This window comes from Oreochromis niloticus, linkage group LG3 (assembly GCF_001858045.2).
Source record: "Oreochromis niloticus isolate F11D_XX linkage group LG3, O_niloticus_UMD_NMBU, whole genome shotgun sequence".
Taxonomy (NCBI): domain Eukaryota; kingdom Metazoa; phylum Chordata; class Actinopteri; order Cichliformes; family Cichlidae; genus Oreochromis; species Oreochromis niloticus.
In genome coordinates, this window is record NC_031967.2 from 55,028,796 (window position 1) to 55,050,797 (window position 22,002).

Here is a 22,002-nt window from a genome sequence, read left to right on the forward strand (position 1 = left end):
TGTTAGTCAAACATCATTATGGTGCATATGTCATACTTCCTGGTCCTGTATCTCGGAGCCAGCTGGGATGTGACATAGATGTAAAGTGTTACCTAAGGCTTGCCCGGCTTAGTCGCCCTTATCGAATTCACAGTATGATCACTTTTGACCTACATACAAGAATTGCCTCCGAATTCATGCTATTTAACCTCCTAGGACTTGGCGTCCACATATGTGGACATGAAATTTTGGGTTATTTAGACCAAAATACTCAATTTTGCTCTTCAAAGGCCTGATATCCATTTACGAGGACATTATACTGCTACTGTTCTATCAAAATTTTAAACGAATATCTTCATATGCGGCTCTGATTTTTCATAAAAACAAAAATAAGGTAAAAAAAAAATCTGGTAATTCTTTGTTTTTACATTTATTGGGCCCCAATATGCCCAAATATCAAAGAGAAATTAAAAATGCATGCCGTGGAAGAGTTCGGGTCTTAGGAGGTTAAGATAAGATACGATAAGTCTTTCTTTATTGTCATTGCACAGTTATACATAGTACAATAGTACAATGAAATTGGAAAACTGTCCCACGTCGGCACTGTACAACACAACACAGTAACCTAATTTTGGTTATGAAAAGAAGAGGAAGCAGTCTCGATGTTATAATTTCCATTATAGCTTTAGGAAACAGACTGTTCTATTCTATTAAAGTGCAAGACTTCACAGCTTTAAATGTTCATTTGAGATATGACCAGTGTTGGGAAGGTTACTTTTAAAATGTATTCCATTACAGAATACAGAATACATGCCCCAAAATGTATTCTGTAACGTATTCCGTTACGTTACTCAATGAGGGTAACGTATTCTGAATACTTTGGATTACCGCCTCGGTGGTTTACGACGGTGGTTTAAACTGGATTATAGATGGCAGACAGTTGGTGTCGTAAACCACCGAGGCGGTGGTTTACGACACCAACTGTCTGCCATATATAATCCAGTTTTGAGTTCCCTCCCCAGACGCCTTAACGCCCACTCACATCCTGGGCCATCTGACCTCAGGAATTCACATGACAAGATGGGGCCAGGTTTCACAATGAGCTCACCCGAAACCCTGGCTGATTAGGTCCCACACCCGCTTTCACACCTTGGCGCATGTGATTAGAGGATCACCAGGGGGTCCTTTGTCCCTCCTTGGGGGGATACTCCCACTGGGTTTAAATCTGGGACTCTCGGCCATTTGACCTTAGAACTGAAGAAGCTTCTCGGATGAGAGGTGAAACGTCTTCAAGCAACTTAAAGAAGTCCAGACGCTTTTCTTTGCAAACTCCTTTGACTACGATGACCTGGATGACTGAGAACCTTCACAGACACTTCCTGTTTTATAGTTTAGTGAGATGCTCGCTTCTGCTCTGTCAGCATACCTCATACACCTGTTAAGTTCATGTTGTTTGGTGCAACTGGAAAGGTTGATAAGGAAGTATGTCTATGTATGGTATGGCTGAAAACACACACACATGCATCCACACACACACACTGAATACAGATAATGATGTTGCTCAGATATGCCTGCTTAAGACTGTCATGTGTATTTGTAATTGCATATTCAAGTATGACCGCTTGTTGACAATAACAGGGAGTCAGTCGAAGTTGGCTAAGGACAGGTGAAGGAAGGAAGGTGAACTTGGCCTTGACTGACTTCCCTCGTGGCCCACAAGACAAAGAGCTCTGACTTGTGTCTTGTTTTTGCCGTGCAGTTGGTGGTCTTGTGTTCCAGTGGGATTTTGTACTTTAATAAACCCAACAAGGTGATTTCCTGAGGTCAGATGGCCCAGGATGTGAGTGGGCATTAAGTGGGCGTCTGGGAAGGGATCTCAGAACTGGATTATAGATAGCAGAGAGTTGGTTCTGTCTCTTTGATATACTCTCCAATGGACCAAGGTGTAATGTCACATCATTTTAACAACTGTGGTCCGTGTGTTGGGACAAAACTTGGCCCGCAGATCTGTGTGTACACTGTCACAGACACTTTCTATGTTTTCTAATTCCTATGTACCTTGCACTGGCCTTCACACTTGCATCCTCTTACTGAGCCCTCTCGTGACAATTTTACATCTAATTTACATTCTAGTTTGCAAGTTTAAATCAAATCCTTCTTCCTGTAAATGCAACACAATTTTGCAGCCAATCAGGAAACAGTAACTTAGCTTGTAGCTAAAACAGGGAATACGAACTAAAAACAAAATTTACGAACCCTGACAGTTTCTGTTTATATGACCGTGACTGGCTCACTGATGGCTAATAATTTTATTTTTTTTTAATAAATTGCTGGTTGTTTTCCAGTGTGATGTTTTCCATATACATATATCTATTTTTAAGTGAACACAATATTTTAACATATAGATATTTAGAAGTAATCCTTGAAAGTTGCATGAAGTATTTTAACATGCTGCCAATAAAAGACTCAATGAAAAGCTGTCCCATCCAGGCAGTTTTAAACCAAAACTCTAGACCTGGTAAGGAACAAGTTATATTAAGTGTTTAGCGTAACTTACAATGATGATTTATCCAGGTAAACAGAGAGCCACGTTTCTACCTTGCTACGCCATTGATCCGAGTTCGTTGTACACCCCTCCGCTCTAATTACACTCCCTGCAATTAAAAAACGAAACACTCAAAATAACAAAAATTCTTCTTGATAGTTTGTGTTTTTATTTATTACATGTCAGCACGACTCCAGTCCAGCTCGAGCTTGTACTAACAGAATATACATAGTTAAGATCAATTAAAAGGTGACAAAGTGATGCTTAAAAATGCCATTATAAAAAGAACATTAAACATGACAAGTACACTCGAAACTTTACATGTTGCTGAAAAATAAAGTGATTACATATATACATATATATATATATTACACTGTGATTAATGATGCGTCTGTGCTAATTGATTTTGAATACATACAAAAATACAAAATATTTGTATAGAAAAATAACACAGATTAAGGCTTCACAGGTTTAAACATACAGCGCTGGTCCCTTTTACCCTTGATATCAGCAACATGTCCTCTGATAATGAACCTATGCTGACCTTTATTTCACTAAAATAAACTTATTTTTGGTAGTAATTGATTAAAAAAACTTTAGAAGAAGTAAACCACTGGCCCCTGCAGACTAGCTACAACAGTGACCTCAGTAATAAACTGACAGGTAGCAGCTTTGACAGCAGAATCTGAAGCTGAAGAACTGGACTGATGTCAGGGAAGGGGGCAGGCTGACTGGCTGTAGAGGTAATAAAAGTGAAGATCTTCAAATACTTAATAATGTGCGTAACGACCTGTATAATTTACAGGTCACGACCCATAACGACAGTTTGCCCACACTACTTCCTTTCCTAAACTGACAAGACAATCTGATTCCTGAGACTAACCTGAGCAGACATTTGTTGTTGTGGTTAAACAGAGCATTTTAAACCATCATAAATGGACAAAAACAAGATTAATGCAGCATGGATCTCTAGTAGAATCAGTTCTTACAAAGATGTTTTCATTTCTGTGGAACAGCAGGACCCACAGTCATTCAGGAGGAAAGAGGTAAGGATTCAGATCTGCTATTTAGTGCTTTTCAGGACTTTTCATACATTTTTTTAGTCTTTTGTAGATAATTACACTAGCAGGTATAGCAAAAATAAAAAAAATGATTGGCACACCAGTTATCACTGAAAGATACCCATTACTCTTTCCTCCATCCTTCTCTACTCTGACCTTCTCTTCTCGAACCTTTTCTCCTCCATTCTCAGTGTGTTCGTCCATGAAACCTGCAGAGCAGAAAGAGTGTACAGACAAAGTTAGCAGACACTCTAAAATATATCTTCAGGTCATTCAGAGGCTCTGGGCAGCACGTGGGTTAGCCTACCTTTATTCATAATAACTCTGAGTACAGCCAACCTCACTCCTACTGAAAAAACTATGATATATTTTGGCCATTGCTGGATAATGTGCTTTGGTAGTTTTGAAATAGTTTTTGAAACATCATGCTTTCATTAAAAGATCTTCTTCCAAAAAGCTTTCTTAGTCATCAAGCTGAAGTAAACCAGAACCATCCTAGAAGGAAAAGATTTTGGTAGATCCAAAATTAACTTGATCTTTTAATTTGTTTTCATTTTTGTTGGAAGCCTAACACGTAGGATAATCTGAAAAATCGGATTATTCTGATAAGAAATAAATGAATGTGCAGCTGCACCAGTAATAACTGCTGAACAACACAGGAGCGTGATCACAACGTCTTTTAGAATGAGAGCGACACAAAAACATAAATTATACAAACTCACAGTTAATTAAGCTGTGTTAAAAATAAGTGACCACAGAGAGGAAGACCAGGGCTTAATCGTCAAATACTGAATTTTGGGAATGTGTGGGTTAGAAAAAAAAGAAAAACATGATACCAGAAACTGCCAAGGACATCATTTTGCCTCTACAGATGTGAATGTAAAACCACTAACGCTGCACACCAAGTTGCCTAGCAGCACAACTGTTTGCACACATGTTAAAGTGAAGGCTGCTGTAACCAGAGCTAGCTAGATGTGGTTGACAAATAAATATATAGAGTACTGTATTTAGATAACAGCTGAATAATTACTGCCGGGCTGACTATGGGATGTTGAGCCAGGGGAGAGTGTGAGAAATGTGTGAGAACCGAACAGGTTGCTGGCTGTCCTGCACAGCAGGGGAACAGACAGACCAGCATGTGGAGAACTAATCTGAGCAAATACAGAATGAAATCCAGAGCAGATCGAAACAGCTTTCAGACCTGAGCAGGAGACCAGAGGAGGTGAAGGTGCAGACCTAGGCAGAACAGTGTGGACTGTTCTACTTTACTATTATCACTTAGAATGTGTTTCTAATGTTTTTTAGCCACCTGTGACATCACAGCCCCTAAAACAAACCTTAAATACTCATTTGTCCAATCTTACTTAAAATTGGATAGAAATTACCAATTGACCTTATTTAAGAAATAACATCTGTTACTGCTGTACTGCTTTCATTTGCCACAATGGGTCATGTTATTATCTGCCCTCTCTTGTAGACGGTCTGATCTCACCACAGCATCAATTATGGGATGTGCACGGGAACTGTAAAGGCTCTTTTAAAATGTATTGTGCTAATGTCCAATCTGGCCTTGCTGGTCTTGAGTGTAATCATCATTTGCACCTTGTCGTAAACACTTCTATTTCCAACCATAAAGGCTTGCCTTCATTGCAGAACTTGACGATGAGATTGCTGTCTCTCGTTGAGAGACGTGCCAAGGCTTCTTTTTTTTCTTTTTTAAAAACAATTGAAATAATTCTGTCATCATCTACTTTAGTCGTGGCTCAAGACACTTCACTCGTTGCCTACAGGTGTTGGTCAGAGGGCCCGGTGGCACCAGTGTCCGGCAGCCTCGCCTCTGTCAGTGCGCCCCAGGGTGGCTGTGGCTACAATGTAGCTTGCCATCACCTGTGTGTGAATGGGTGGATGACTGGATGTGTAAAGCGCTTTGGGGTCCTTAGGGACTAGTAAAGCGCTATACAAATACAGACCATTTGCCATAGTTGTTTTCTGTGGTCTTTCAGGCCTTTTGGTGTTGCTGAACTGGTCAGTATAGGGCTGCGCGATATGACAATATAAATCGGATGTCTATCGCCTTGTATCATAAGCTATCGCTTGTTTCGTGGTGTCACATAATATTGTTTATGGCAATATTTTTTCATTGTTTCGATGGTCACCTTGTGGATGCAGGCACAGAGAATACCAGCATGACCAGTTAAGATGAGGCAGAACCAGGTAGCTGCAAACAGAAGGACCAGTCAAAACAAATGGAGGACCTTATTCCTAAAGGCAAGAGGCTACATTTGTAGCATGGACATGGTTTGGTTATGCAACATCTGACAGAAAACTGTACTATGTACTATGAAATCTGTACTAAATTTTACCGCAAAACGGTCCCCACCACAGACTCAAAGACAACAAACCTCTTCTATCACCAGAATCACGTGAAAGAGTATGGAGAGAGTTTACGGATGAGAAGCAAAAAAGAGCCGTCAGGTGCTCAAAATAAACCTTAGACTAAAACGTTAGAACAGGCTTTTCCCCGCAGCACGCCGTGTAATAAATACAAAGAAAACGGCGGCTGTTACAACTTATGTCTAAAAATGTATAGTTTCATGCATCGGTCAAAACACTCGACTCCAGGTAAAGGACGCCCAACTAAAAATACTTCACACAAGTCGAGTTGGCCGAGATTCAAAGAATTTACAGAAAAAGCACTATTTTGTGATATATATCGTTATTGGGATGAGAATTGTTTGTATTGAGATGAGATTTTGGTCATATCTCACAGCCCTAGGTCAGTACATTCATTCTTTGTAACAATGCACCAGATTTTCATCTATGTCACTCCTAAAGTTTATGCTCTCTCTCCGATTGGTTTATGTGAACTTTTAAGCCCAGTTATTGGCTCCCTCACATCTTTGTAGCATCTTTCGGACCTCCTATTTAAGGTCAAAGTGAAAAACTATAAAATACACATCGTACACTTTGAATCAAGTTTAGGAATCATGTATGAACAGCAGCACTTTCTGAACATTTAAAGTTGAAGTTAAATGCAATGTGTTGGTGTACAGATAAAAAAACAGAAAAAACAAATCTGATGAAACTTTAGATCCCCATCATGCAAAAACAAACAATGGAAGTGGGAAATAACTTAATAGCACCAACCACAACAATAACATCACATCTGCAAAATGTAAAACTTCCTATGGAAGAAACTGTAACACTTCCACAAACTCACCTGAGGCTCTGACTGTGAGGTTGATGGAGTGCTTGAACTCACTTTGGATGCCCTTAATTTTTCTGGTGTTCCTGGTTGTAATGCGACACCTATATGTTCCTGTATCCCTGATGCTGACATTCCTTAGGATCACTGAACAGTCTCCATCTTTCATTGATGGATCTCTCAGCTCCACTCGGCCTTTAAAGAAGACATGCTGGTAGTTTTCATATAGGCGCTGGTTTCTGTAGAAGAATACATAGACATCGGACAGCTCAGGTTTGCTCCACTCCAACAGGGTGATCTCCACATCTCTGGGACCCTGACACTGAAGAATGGCATCTTCTCCAGGACTCGCAGTTACCTCTGAGTGAGAATACAGATGAAAAAAAATAACCATACAAGTAAAATTAGTATTGTAATTATTATTATTTATTTTCCAGCTCCTTCTTTTCAAAATAACCTTCAAGGCACTTTTGTGTATCCTTTATTTATCCATCCAGGTAAAAAGTCTCCCTGCGATTACATATCCATTTCAAGAGAGATGTGTTTGAGAGGGCAGCAGAAACTGCAAAGGGCACATTTCTATCAAGATATTTGAAGTGTCAAATAAGACTGTATATACTCTCTGAGTCATAAAGGCTCTTGCAAAACAGGTCATTTCTTGCTACGCCATTGCTATATAACAAGACTGCTGGCTGTTCTGAGCAGCAGGAGCTGTAGCTAAACTGAACTGAACTGAGTCCAGAGTGAAATCTGACAGTCTTCAGGCCTGAGGAGCGGAGCTGAGCAGTGCGGACACTGGATGAGAGGCTGCGGGCTTGGTGATCAGAAGCAGAAGTGGACGTGATGATAAACTTTGATTACTCTGATTTTTACAGTAAACAATGTATTTATAATGTGTTTCTTATATTTTTGTAGTCAGTGTAACAGGGTCATAAATCACATATTGTTATTACACAAAATGTATTGTAACCCCCTAACTGTTGCTGGTATAGCTGACTTTTAGGACCTGCAAGCCTGTAGTTATCTTCGTTATTAGTTAGAGCCCCTCTTCATCCTTTTTTTCTTCTTTGGTGCAACTCTATAAATGTGGGGTGCCCCTATGGCCTTTCCCCTTTTCTATAATTCCCCTGTAGGAGAGGTCTGTGTCCTTTCTTTTCCGAGATTAATTATTCTTTATCCACTCTGATGTTTCTGATTGTGTGTTTTTAATTATTGTAGTAATCGTGTGTGTGTGTTAATGCTAGCATTAGCAGATAAATCCCGGTAGCTTTGAAGGTGTAGTGGGTTGAGCTAACTCTCATCCCAAGTGTTTGTACTGGGTATAGGAGCTGGAGCGGGCAAGTTGTTTACTTGGAAGTCTGTCTTTTTACCTTTCATTTTCAGGCACAATGCAGGAACACAGGGTTACATCATCTGAGCAGTCTGTTTTAAAATGTAAGCAATGAGCTGTTTAATCTGTGAAAATTAAACAGCTATTTCACAGTAAGCCGTATTAACGAGTCTTAAACACATAAATGAAATAGTGGCAGCGCACGTTAAAAGTTTAACGGTGTTAATAACGTCTTCGCTCGCTGCCTCCGTCTTGGACAGCTAACGCGGGCTTGGTGGGGCTTCTTCGACTTTCCAAGTTTGAGAGTTCATTAAAGATGATAAATCCGACTTATGATTTTATCTGGAGTTTGCCCAACACAGTCGGAGAAACCCCGCAGTCATATATGTTAAATGTCGACTGGGCTGAGATATCGGCTGGGTTTAAAGGCACCGTTATGGCGTAGAGAGAAAGTTAGATACGTGAAATATGAGACCTGTGAGGATCCTTTAAAACAACTCATCCCCTGCTGTAACTCACCTTGATCCAAAGAAGCCGCAAAGGGCACAAAATGTAAGATAAAAATTGCAATGTTAGCAACAACAACCCTCATAGCAAAGAGGCGGAAGCGGAGCTCAATGACGGCGACGACGTAGGCGTGGCTGTGAGGTTGGAAGGACCCCAAAAAGACTCATGAGAAAATAAACTACAGTCCACATTTAAAACGGCATTTATCTATTTACAAAACTAAATCAAATGAAAAACTTAAGAAAAAAATGGCACCACTTTAGCGGGAGGCAATTCACACTGCATACGACCGATCCCACGCAAAAAAGTTGATAAATTGTTCGGAAAATCACACACACCTTAACAGGCGGTCCGAACCTAGACCCGGAAGCTGTCCCACAAGGACCGAGCTACAAAAACAAACAAACAAACAAAACAAAAACAGAAGTATGATTTAAACATCCATATTAAACAAGCTATCTTCTTTACGGTAATTGTTTAATTGCAGATGCCAACTGGATGTGAGTTCAGGAGTTAAGCTATCCCACGTGATACCTAGTGCCACTGTCATTTTTGACCCAGCACTGATCCAATACTAAATAAATACAGGGCCATTATTTCCAGTAACAATAGTGACACATACAGTTTGAACCTTTACATGCAGCTTATGTAGGGGTCAACAAAGCATTAACTAATGTTATTAAATAAAATAGACTGGGCAGTGAACGTCTGACGTTTTTGTTGTTGTTGTTGTTGATTTTCAAATAAAATAATTAAACATGTTTCAGTGGGTTGAATAAATTATTTGAATGTCTAAACTGATGGTAGTCATATCAGTAATATATTAACATGATGCTGAAAATCCAACATGACTGAAACATTACTTTTACCACCACATGCACTACCTGATTATTCTTTCCTTCTCTGAAAAGGATTGTGACAGTGACCTCTGTGCTCAGGATCTGGGTTTGTCTCAGGGATTTCTTTCCTCCTCTCTTTGTTTCTTTTGCTGCTTGTTTTGGGACAACAGTTTTTTTTTTCATCGACTTTTATGTCTTCAAATAAGCTAGTATCTGAATTACAGGGGCAGCATTCATACCAGCATGATATCAATATTTGGATTGGTCAGAGGATCCCTAAACACTGCAACTCCAGAGTGCAGACAGATGAGAGTTAGAGGCAAGTTGCAGTACACATGCAAAGATACAAACAACTGCATCAGAGAAAGCTGAGAAAAGACAGAGGTGAAAAATAATGAAGAAAGAGTGTTCTGCAAAAAGGAACGTGAAAAGCAAAAATAGAGGATTTTATGGGTAAATGATGGGACACCACAGATGTAACTGGTTGGTGTCCAAGCAGATACAACTATTTCAAAGCAGTTTTTAATACCTGACACGGTTTTCCCAGGTCTGACTCTGACCTCCACACGCAACAGTGAAACAGCTTTCTCCATAATGGAAATACTAAAGATTAAATATTGTTTCAAGCTCAACAGTAACCACCTTCACATGTGTATGAGAATGGTCATGACTCCATGCAAGCACAGGTTTAAAATGCTGGCAGAACAAGCTGGTGTTCAATTCTGTGTCCGAGGGGAAAAAAAAATAGGGGGAGTTGAATAAAAGAGGGGAAGAAAGTGAGCCTGTAAAACTCTAAAACAAATTGTCAAGATGTGTTGAGATGTATTATCTGTAAAATTGTTCAGTCAAGATGTGAAACAGAAAAGGGAGAAATGGGAGCTTCTCCTCATTTTATTTTTTTCTTGACTTCAAGAAATTTCCTCTAAGTGGACCTGTTTAAATTTTTACGCTTGATGTATTTTGGCTATTGCCTTTACGTATAAACCAAAAGGCAACTTTAACAAATCTTATTAAAATATTGTAATAAGTTTTGAGAATAAGGACATGGACCCATGTGGAAAAATATCACATTTATTAAACAAGATTTATAAGGTCCTTAATGTTGAACATTTTTTGTAAGGAGAATTTGTACGGTAAAGCAACCACAATTAGAAATAAAAAAAGCAGTTAGAATGATTGTTGATTGATATCATGTGTACAAACAACCCTGTACATGATTGTCTTTTCTCAGTTAGTTTGTATATTGTGTTTTGTATATCAGTCTTAGGTAAATGTGGGAGAGGAGGGTCTAGTCTGGGACTCTTACTGGACGCGTTGATGAGGATTCCGACCCTGACCATAATCTCCTCACATAGTCCAACACCTCTATGATCAAGAGGGAGGGTGAGCATTAGTAAGTGTCAGGGGCGTGGGTGGGTGGGGGGGTTCTGTGAAGGTTCTCAGTCATCCAGGTCATCGTAGAAGAAGTCCAGATGTTTTTCTTTCCAAGCTCCTTAGACAATTGGCCCATAATTCTGCAGTGGAAGAAAAAATAGTACATGGAGTTCAGTTGTTGTTTTTTTTACATATAAGAATCTGAAAAGTGTTTCTGCATTTGTATTCAGACCACCTGAGTCAATAATTTGTAGGCAGCATTTTGCAAGGTCAAGACGTTAAATCTGACCAAAGAACCTTCTTTGACATGTTTGCTGTCCACACTATGTGGCTTGTCAAAAACTGCAATTAGGAAATATGGATTTTATATTACATTTTGATTTGTGTGTTCAGAGTTTGTAGAATATTCAAATGTGCACTCATATAAAAAACGTGTGTGGTGTGCGCACTTGTGTGCATGCATGTGCGTCTTAAATGTCCTGCAGTGAGACATCAGCCGTGTTGGTTGAAGCCTTTTTACCAGAAAACAGGAAACTGGGCTACAGACCTGTTAGTTTCTTTCATTGTCAGGCTGGAAAAAAAACAATACAGCAAAAAAGAACAGCCACTGCTAACTGTCATTTTTAAAAAAAAAGCCAAATACAGGCACAAATGTGTATAGATTTCTAACAAAATGAATTAAGTTTGATAATACTTTTTTTTTTTTTAATGCATATTAAGCTATAGAATAGCATACTAACCACTTTTCACTATATATGTCCTTTTCTCAAATAAAGTGTATCTTCTCAAATAATAATTGCAAATAATTTGCATTAGTAAACAGTGTATTGCAGATTTCTTTCATTGTTTAATCATGGTGATTCAAGATCCACCTTCTGAATGAATGAACAGGAACTCTTACTGTGCAACTCAGAAGTGATGCTCAGTGGTCACCTCCACAATGTTATGAAAGTCCTCAGTCTGTCTCTGCTCAGCTTGGGTCGGCAGGGATGCTACCATAGAGAGGAGGTAAGATGAGATAATCAGATATTTCTAATAGAAATAAAAGAAATTGATAAAAAAAAAAAAATCATAGAGGAGACTCGGAGTGTTACCTTTGGCTCTGCGTCGATATAAAGACACCATGAGGAGAGTGGAGATGAAGTATGGACAGAACACCAGCAGGTGACAGACAACTCTGAACACAAGGTTGAGGGAGGTGGGGTCAGGAGGCGGTGCTGAGGATGGGTGTAGGATTGTGTTTGCAGGCCTACCTGCAGAGAGAATCTCACGTGTTCAGGTGAATTTGTAGGTGAAATGGTAAAATGTGAGTGAAGCTCCTCACCTGTGACAGTGATCCAGCTGGATGGAGACTCTCCATGACCGCTGATGTCACACTTGTAGAGGCCTTCATCAGACCTGGAAACATGCTGGATGGTCATGTGACCTGTAGGCTGCTTCCTGATGAGGGAGCCATCTTTATAGAAAGCAGCTGTGAGGTTGGAGGAATTCTTTTCTTCGCAGAGCAGAGTGACGTCATCTCCCTCCATCACAGGGAGGACAGGACTCTGCAGGATCACTGATCCACCTCAACACAGAGACAAACTACAGCATTTCATCCATTTACACACAGCTTCATCAACACTAACTCCACACACTCAGCTTACCAGTGACTGTCAGGTTAACCATGTTACTGATGGGACCCTCTCTGGACTCACACCAGTAAACTCCACTGTCCCACGTGAGGACACTGCTAATGTTACAGGAAGAATCAGCTGCTGCTCCCCACTCCTCACACTCAGCTCTGATTTCTCTGCTTGTGTTTCTCCTCAGAGTCCATCCAGCAGAGCTGTCGTCCTCCTCACAGCTCAGAGAAACAAACTCTCCCCTAAACATCTGAGAGCTGCTGGGACTCACAGTCAGAAGAGCTGTGACGAAAATGTATATTAGTATATTTATATTATATTTTTCATAAACACTTAGGGCTGAAATAACATCCCTGGTGATCATTATTAACTCTGTCAAACAACAGCACCTTCATCGTGATCAAACTTTAACAGGCCTTTTGGGATGAAATTACTCATTCATATTCAAGGGGGTCGGTAAATCTTAATCTTTAAAATGTGTCGTTTATTTCAGGTTTAAAACAGGACAGAAGAAGGTTACTGACCTTGGTTTGTGGTGTAGCTCAGCAGTGAGATCAGAACTAAAGAGAAATGAAACACAGGTTGGTTTAGAGGTTTTACACAGTTTGTTAGAGCTACAGACTCATGCAGAATAAGCAGAATGAGCAGGAAGTGGTTCTCTCTGTGTTGTCTTCTACACAAACTCGATGTTTGTGATGGAGAAACAAAAGAAGTGGCATCTTTAGGCCTTTTCAAAGATGAAACATTACAGTGTACTTACAAAGCAGAAGAAATGATTTCTCCATTCTGTCTTTTGTTGATACTGACTTAACTCTTCTTTTACCAGTTCACTCACATAAACCTAGAACCTCCTCCTCCTTCCTCTGTTACAGGGTGTTAGTTTATGTGGTTTCCCCCCTCATCATTATTATGAGAAAAGATTCTTTGGTTGCAGTACATTAGGAAATACACTTTTAATATGAGGCAGTGATCAAAAAGATGAAAAAAGGAGAGAAAAATACACAGAAATGTACAAAAAAGCAACCCTTTGTGGAGAGAAAGACCTCTGCTCCAAATTTTACAACCAATGACACTTTAGAAAGCACTGCAGCACTCAAGATGCAGGCTTGTGGGTGACAGAAACAAGGAATGAACAGGCAGCAGAAGCAGATTTAAGATGAAAAATGAATTTAGTGCTGACATTCGAGGAGCTGCATTTGCCATCGTCAGTTAATATTACGTATTTAAATAAATCATATAAAAACTATAGCAGTAATAATAGTTTGGAATTCTTCAGCCATGGACGAGTGCAGAAAGGTGAAAGTCCAGAATGCACCAATATGAAAGAAGCTGCCAGCATGCCCAAAATAACAAAGCACAAAGTGTTGCTCTGTGTTTTCTGTTGTGGTTCGTTGTCATGTTGTAACCGGTTGTGGAGGTATTTTACAGCTCTAAATGAAAAAAACTGCAAATAGTGATGTGCGTCATTGGATCCTCCAAGTAAAACCTGAATGCAAGATTGCAAGCAGGTTAATATTTTTCACCCTGTCACAGTCCAGGTGAACTGCTGGAAAAGTCCACTGGAAAAGTTCTCCTCTGCCTGCCCCAGGGCGGAGCTGTCTTCACCTTACCTGGAGCTAATCTGGAGCAATTTGCTACAGATATTTAAAACCAGTGTTGCCGTCTCGTCACTGCCAGTTCATCAACTAACCCACTAACCCTCAGTCTCAAATCTATCTATCTACCTTGTTCTCTTGTGCTTCAATTCTCTTGTCACGGCTCCACTCTTTGGCTCTGCTTGCTACTCCGACACCTTCTCTCCTCAAATCACCACTGAGTCCATCTGCAACGTAGGCCTTACCCCTCAGTTAAATCCATGTACACCTGGAGGAGTTCTGTAATACACAAACTCCCTTTGTTCTTTCTCCTCAGTGCAACCACTCTCGTTGCCTAAGACGCCCTGTCCCTGCCTTAGACCTCCACACTAGTTTTCCTAGACACGAACCTCATGCCAAGCATGATTTTATTCTGTGTTCATTCTAAACATTTGCCACACTCCCCAAAAAAAGGATTGTGTAAATCTAACTCAACCATCTCTTCACTTGGTCCAGCACTTGAGCCCAGTTTTAGTACAGGCCTCTGGTCCTTTGTGACACTCACAGGCTAAGGACTAGGAAGCACTGACTGAAAGGATAAAACAATCTGGCAAAGACTGAACCGCAACCTTTTCCTTATGAAGTGGTCCCATCAAACACAGAAGGAGCGATAGAAGCCTTAAGCTAGAAAAATGGCAGGTCGACACAATGGGGGACCATGACAATTTCATTTGATATTCATATACATCTCCATTTGTCACATGGACATATTTAATTCAATTCTATTTTATTTATACAGCACTAAATCACAAAAACAGTCACCTCAAGGCGCTTTATATTTTAAGGTAGACCCTACAATAATACATACAGAGAAAAACCCAACAATCATATGACCCCCTATGAGCAAGCACTTTGGCGACAGTGGGAAGGAAAAACTCCCTTTTAACAGGAAGAAACCTCCAGCAGAACCAGGCTCAGGGAGGGGCGGGGCCATCTGCTGTGATTGGTTGGAGTGAGAGAAGGAAAACAGGATAAAGACATGCTGTGGAAGAGAGACAGAGATTAATATGCACCCATGCATGTGTACACACACACACACACACACACAGTCACCTTGGGTTCCCTGGCAACTGTTACGGGAACTTAAGAACTTAACCCCACCTGAGAATCAAGTTAGGCTTTCAGCTGAAAATGTCATCCTGGATGACCACGGGATCTTCAAAATGTGCTGCATCCTGGATTGATGACATCAAATCCTACTTTCAACAATTCTTGAGTCCATCAAAATCAAAGTGTTAAACTTGACCAATTTCGAGGGGACACAGACTAACAAAGATGATTGGAAAGAGGTAACCCAGAAAAGACACCAAAGCATACATGAGTCTTTGGAGGTTGAGTGCTGAGTACACATCCAGAAATGAATTTAAGAGCAGTTTATGGGATGCAGATTTTTTGAACCATGATACAAGACCAGTCTGCTGTCAACAAGACAAGTGTGTGGAGTGCCAGCAACTCATCTACATCCTCCAAACGTCACCGTAGATGAGCATCTGGTGGCTTTTAGAGGAGACTGCCCTTTCAAACAGTATATAACAAGCAAGCAATCTAAATATGACATAAAGATATGGGCAGCATGTGATGCCATCACAAGACAAGCTTGGAAAATACATATTTATACCTGCAGACAGAGTTCCTGAAAATAACCAAGTGATGTTTGTGGTTCTGGAGATGATTGCAGACGTCAGGGGACATGAGATAATAATTTCTTCATCTCCTCAGGTTAGGAGCTGTGTCAAAACTAGAAGTCTTAATGTTCACAAAATTGTTTAACACAAAATGAACACAACATGGGGATTAATAACATTCAAAGGCAGCAAAATGGAAAAAATGTAGAAGGCACAACATCATGATCCAACATCTTTCAAACCAAATGGAAGAAACAGAATAAGCTTAAATTTAAAAAAAATTTTTATTTAAACATCAAGTGAAAAACCACCCAATAAGTGTCATGTAGCTCAGTTTCAAACGACACTGCAGTTTTCATGCTTCATGGTTCTTTAAATATCAGATAAAACAAACAACAAGTACACAAAAAACTGAGACTTGCTCCCAGGCCAGTGTTTCCTCTACTGACTGGATCCTCCTTCCCTCCATCCTCCTTCCCTCCATCCTCCTTCCCTCCATCCTCTGTGTCTCCTCCTGGTGGACCTGCAGGTGAGAAACAGGTGTGAGGTGTCAGCTGTCAGGTAGGTGATGAGTGAAGAACATTTCCTCTTCAAACTGCTGTCAGACACTGCTGTCAGACACTTGCTATGTCCCAATTCAGAGGCTGCATTTGAAGGCCGATTACATCACAGCCAGGCGACGAAGGCTGTCCCAATTCAAAGACTCCTCCAAATGCGTCCTTCATTTCCGTGGATTTGAAGGATGGGTCAGGTGTGTCCTTTGTGGCCCAGTTTCCAACAATGGTGGCAGCTACTTAGTTGTAATATTACTCTTTTCAATACTTTATTAGTTGAATTATTATTTATAATATTTTATAATAATATAAAAATACTTTTCAATTGTGGCAATGGGGGGGGTGTGGGCTGGCGAGTTTGAAATATTACTCTTTCTGGGTCACAAAATAAACTTTTAGCATATTTTCAGGTGAGAATGTAGCTGTGTAAACTTCAAATATCTGTTCGGTTTATCAAGACAGCCGGCGAGAACAGCGAGTTCCCGGCACATCGTATTCAAACCCCCCCACGGTCTTTCGAAAACCCAGGTTAAACATGACACATAAGTCACTTAGATAACTTGAAAAATGTTATTGTTTGGCTTTTTCTGTGTTTTATTTGTTCCTGACTAAATCGGTTTGACTGAGATTAAAGTTATAGTTTTCACACAGTTGATTAAAACGAAGTGTGAGATGGCTGAGAATTTACTCCAGTGTCCTGTTATATTTTAGATGGCAAGGAGCAGACGGCTGAGTTTATTAAAGTCCAACAAGACAGCGGTGACACAAATGTTAAGTCTTGACCGTCCAGCCTTCTCGTTCTTCGGAGGACCCGGCACACGTATACCGCGTCCTCTGAAGGACGCGCCCCTGAATTGAGACACAGACAGTCTCTATGTCCCAAAACATCGGCTGCATCCTCCGGAGGCCGCATTTGAAGGCCGATTACGTTACAGCCCGGCGACGAAGGCTGTCCCAATTCGTCGACTCCTTCAAATGCAGCCGACAAATGCGTCCTTCATTTCCCCGAATTTGAAGGATGGGTTGGGTGTGTCCTTCGTGGCCCACCATATCCCAGAATTCATAGCACGGTCCAGCCAAATTTCAGCTGCCAACAATGGCGGCCGCTACTAAATTTTAAAATTAGTCTTATTAATCTTTCTGGGTCACAAAATAAACTTTTAACATATTTTCAGGCGAGAAAGTGGCGGTGTAAATTTCAAATATCTGCTTGGTTTATCAAGACATTGCATATTTGCAAAAGTGCGCCGACGTTTTCGGAGACGTCTGTTACCCACCCGCTCGATAGCAAACCGGGGGATTCAATGGTCACTCGAGCCGGCGAGAGCAGCGGACTCCCGGCGTCATCGTTTTCAGACCCCCGCTCTTTCGCTACTCGGGTTAAACATGATATATAAGTCACTCGGATAACTTAAAAATGTAATTGTTTGCCTTATTTTGGTGTTTTATTTGTTCCGGAGTAAATCGGTTTGGCTGAGATCAAAGTTATTAGATTATTAGATTAAATAAAACTTTATTAATCCATCGGGTGGGTTCCTCCGGGATTTTCACACAGCTGAATAAACGTCAAAAAGAAAACTGATTAAACAGAAGTGTGAGACGGTAGAATTTACGCCAGTGTCCTGTTATATTTTAGATAGCAAGGAGCAGACGACCGAGTTTATTAAACTCCACCGACACAGCGGTGACGCAAATCTGAAGGCTAGACCGTCCCATTTCACAGCCTCGCACTTCCGGCCTTCTCGGTCTTCGAAGGACCCGGCCCACGTAGACCGCAAAGGCCGGGTCCTCCGAAGGATGCAGCCGACGTTTTGGGACTGCACTCTGATCACATCACTCAGACCAGCTGCTTTCTACAAAGTCTCATCAACAACATCTTTAGAAACAAACATCAACAACCAGGAAGCAGCTTCACCTCTGATCACACACACTCAACTCTACTCACTCACCTGGAGGAGCAACAACACTCAGGTAGATGATGCTGAGCTCCCACGAGTGTATTTCTCCCATTAAGACTCGACACTCATATGTTCCATTATCAGCAGTCGTCACATTCTTCAGAATCAGAGACACGTCTCCATCCTTCATCTGTCTGTCCTGCAGATCCACCCGGTTCTTAAAAGATTGATGCTGGTTGTCTGGAGCAAACTGCCCATCCCGGTACACAACAACATGCTGTGTCCCCAGATCAGCTCTGCTCCACTCAAGAATTATGATGTTGTTGTTTGAAGCTCGACAGGGCAGAGTGACGTTCTGTCCAGACTCGGCTGTGATGATGTTTGGGTCTGAAAGAGAAACCAAGAGAGCAGCGAGGTTAAAGGAATCAAAGTGCACAATGCAGCTTTGGATTAGTATGGTGTAACCTAATAATAGCAGCCTATGCTGTTTTCTTTCTGCTAACTATTATTCTTGCTTATAATGGTGAAGAATTCAACAGTTAAAACTGTCCTTCTGTCTGGACGTTTCTTTCCTGTCCTGTTTGTTTTCTACACGTGTTGCTGGTAAATATAATTCTATTTACCAAAAAGGACAAGTAGCATGGACGGAGAAATGTTTTAAAAATAGTAAAGGCACAGTGGTGGTTTTATCATTGTGAAGAAGAGTCTATAACAGATGAACTGAATGAAATCATGGCAGGTAATATAGCAAAGACGAGCCATGTGACCCTGTCTGATCATTTTTTTCCTGTCTTCAGAACAGAAATACACTTCAGTCTACAAGTGGGGCAGAGCTAGCTCAGCAGGTGGAGTGTTCCCCCATGATCACAAGGTTGGGGGTTCAAATCCACCAAACAGCTACCCTGAGGTATCCCTGAGAAAGGTACCGCCTCTACACACTGCTCCCCAGCGGACTAATTTCCTACGGGATTAATAAAGTATGCATAATTATGCAAGTGGTGGAACCGAGTTACATAAATACTCTTCCTCTCTTGAGGAAGCGTATCAGAGGGAAACAGTTTAGTTTCTAATAGCTAAATCTCACCTCCAGAGACAAACACGACGAGGCCGACAAACAGCAAAGCCGAGCAGAGCAATGACATTTCCATGTTATCAACTCCTGCTTATCTTTTGGATGTTATTTTTCATAAATAACAGAGCCTGAGTTCAAAAAAGTGTACATTATTTTATTTAAACTTTTATTTAAAGTTTAAATGAACCCATCAGGTCATCAACAATTACAAAGACGTGGAGAGCCGGTGTCGCGTTAGAGTGACGTTTGGTGGGATGGGTTATGCATGCAAAATAAATGAAGCGTCATCGAAAGCAGGTCTGAAAGCTTAGCAGGTTCTACTCTTAAAAGATCTCCAGAGAAAAACACAACATAATCTCACCTATCGACAATCAGCCACAAACTAAAGACCGCCAAAGTACTTCAAAATTATGTCACTATATAAAAATGTATATTCCACTATGGAGGAGACAGCATTTAGCTCTAGCCTCCAGAAAACCTCAGCTATTCTGGAGAACTTTGTAAACCTTTGCTTTATAGAGAGAGACAAAGAAGAAGGAGAAACAACTACTCAACATGTTAAAGATTAGCAACCACAAATGGTTTGCAGGGGAGAGAACACGTGTCTCCTGATGCAGCTACATCAGCCATTTCCGTGTTTCTGTCTGCTAATGTGACACTCAGATTGTTCTAAATGTCTGAGGATATTTGGTATTTTAAGTGAACAACAGAACCCAAATTTAAACCTGTATACATGAGATTAAATTTAATGTTTAATAAAGCTGAAAGTCACTGAGAGAACAGATCTCGGCCTTCAGCATTTTGCTGTAAAGCAACCCTTTAGTCTCAAGGGGAAGTACCTCAGACTGATCAAAAGTAAGGGCACAAGACGAAAAGATGTGATATATAAAGCAGGCCAAAGTTTTTAACAGGCTATTTTCTTAAATAATCAAAAAGAAAATATTTAAAGTAACTTAAATCAATTTCTGTCATCCTGTATGGACTTTTAAAATTTATTTTATTTTTTTATTTAAAAAAAGACTATTAAAATGGGGCTGCCATGAGTCCTATGAAGATTAATTTTGCGGGACTTACGGGCCAAGTTTACTCCTCCGCTCCACTGACATATGCAAACCTTAATGTCGAGGTTGACACATGTATGTCTACATAGTGAGAATGATTGATGATTTTCTTTATTTTCTTTTATTTTTTTTAACCTTACCCAAACACCACCACTCTATAACTTTGATTATCCCACCAGCCAACAGAACAACACCCAGCTTAACGTCTGTTTAGCATTGGTGGATGTTTAGAGGTTGTATAAAACTGAATATAACACAACTTTCACCGCAAGTCTGAAAGTGACTTTAGGAAAAGCAGAAGGCCATTTGGAAACACCTACCGTTGTTCCTCCAAAACTATTCGAAACATGAAGAAAAGGTTATTTCCACTGTTCTTCTTTTCCAACCAGAAAAAGGATAGAAGCCAGCTCCAGCACCACTCAGCATAGACTGCTACAGCCTGCACTTTTGCAGGAGAGTGCAGGCTGTTCTGATCAAACTGATATGTAAATGTTTATCTATAAAGGTTTTGTGTCAGCTTTGTGTGGTGAGTCTCTCTGACTGGTTGAAAATAACTGATAACATCAGTATAACTGTTGGACTTCCTGCATCAGTTTATAGCTTAGTAAGCTGGTGCTCATGATGCTGCCTTTCAGTTTTAACAATTTTGGTACTGTCTGCCATTCTGAGTCACATTCATGTGACTGTAAAGTTTGCTCAAATGCAAATTGTATTTGAGTTGGAATTGGTCTAAAGCAAAAAACAAACAAACAAACAAACACTGAGCTAGTGTGCATTAACTGCCTGCACATAGAACCCTTCCATCTTATCTGAAAGACCTCAAAGTCAGTCACCGCATTAGAGCACTTCGCTCTCGCTCTGCAGGCCTACTTGTTGTTCCTAGAGTATTTAAAAGTAGAATGGGAGGCAGAGCCTTCAGTTTTCAGGCCCCTCTTCTGTGGAACCAGCTTCCAGTTTGGATTCAGGAGACAGACACTATCTCTACTTTTAAGATTAGGCTTAAAACTTTCCTTTTTGCTAAAGCATATAGTTAGGGCTGGACCAGGTGACCTCTTTTAGTTGCGATAGGTGTAGGCTGCTGGGGGATTTCCATGATGCACTTCTTCTTTACTCAACATTTTTCAGCCACTGTGTCTTTATACACCTCTCTGGATTAATTATTCTTAATCTCTCCTACAACATGTCATTTGTCCTGTCTTCCTCTCCCCACCCCAACCATTCGCAGCAGATAGCCGCTCCTCTCTGAGCCTGGTTTTGCTGGAAGTTTCTTCATGCCAAAAAGGGAGGGTTATTTTCCCTTCTCCTTTTTATTCTCACCAAATTCTTGATCATAGAGTGTAATCTTATTGTTGGGGTTTTCTCTGTATTGTTCAAGAGTCTTTCAGTATCAGGAGCCTTGAGGCAACTGTTGAACTGGTGCTGTATAAATAAAATAAAATTGAACCAAATTGAATAAAACTGACAATACAAGAGCTTTAAAGAGAGAGAAAAGTGCCACCATGAGGTCAAACTGGAACACTCCCCTCCATAACTTAAAAACTTCATTTATTGCTTTAATCACATATTACTTATTCCACATAATGTCTGAACCAAAAGTTACAAAACAGACATTTTAATCATTTTTGACATTTTGACTAATAAACACTGTTACAGAGAAAAAGTCTGAGGAGCAACAGAGAGATGAGAAGAAGAA

At 40.4% G+C, this 22,002-nt stretch overlaps 2 protein-coding genes and 1 long non-coding RNA gene across 3 annotated transcripts; all 3 read right to left on the reverse strand.

Moving 5' to 3' along the window:
* Positions 1-2,670: 2,670 nt before the first annotated feature.
* LOC102075804 (uncharacterized) lies at positions 2,671-8,962 on the reverse strand. Its single transcript, XM_005464133.4, has 3 exons — positions 8,640-8,962; positions 6,806-7,150; positions 2,671-3,794 (listed from the first exon to the last, which is right to left on the reverse strand). Exons 1-3 carry the CDS (start codon positions 8,710-8,712, stop codon positions 3,592-3,594), a joined length of 621 nt encoding a protein of 206 aa, XP_005464190.1. The 5' UTR covers positions 8,713-8,962; the 3' UTR covers positions 2,671-3,591.
* Positions 8,963-10,460: 1,498 nt separating this feature from the next.
* LOC109194422 (Fc receptor-like protein 5) lies at positions 10,461-14,868 on the reverse strand. The gene is made up of 7 exons (XM_025903563.1): positions 13,226-14,868; positions 12,990-13,025; positions 12,487-12,747; positions 12,165-12,407; positions 11,935-12,093; positions 11,742-11,832; positions 10,461-10,980 (listed from the first exon to the last, which is right to left on the reverse strand). The coding sequence occupies exons 1-6, from the start codon at positions 13,248-13,250 to the stop codon at positions 11,750-11,752; spliced, it is 807 nt and encodes a 268-aa protein (XP_025759348.1). The 5' UTR covers positions 13,251-14,868; the 3' UTR covers positions 10,461-10,980; positions 11,742-11,749.
* Positions 14,869-15,989: 1,121 nt separating this feature from the next.
* LOC109199140 (uncharacterized) lies at positions 15,990-20,911 on the reverse strand. The gene is made up of 3 exons (XR_002059613.2): positions 20,630-20,911; positions 18,228-18,563; positions 15,990-16,247 (listed from the first exon to the last, which is right to left on the reverse strand). It is a non-coding gene; the product is annotated as an uncharacterized LOC109199140 (long non-coding RNA).
* Between the last annotated feature and the right edge of the window lie 1,091 nt (positions 20,912-22,002).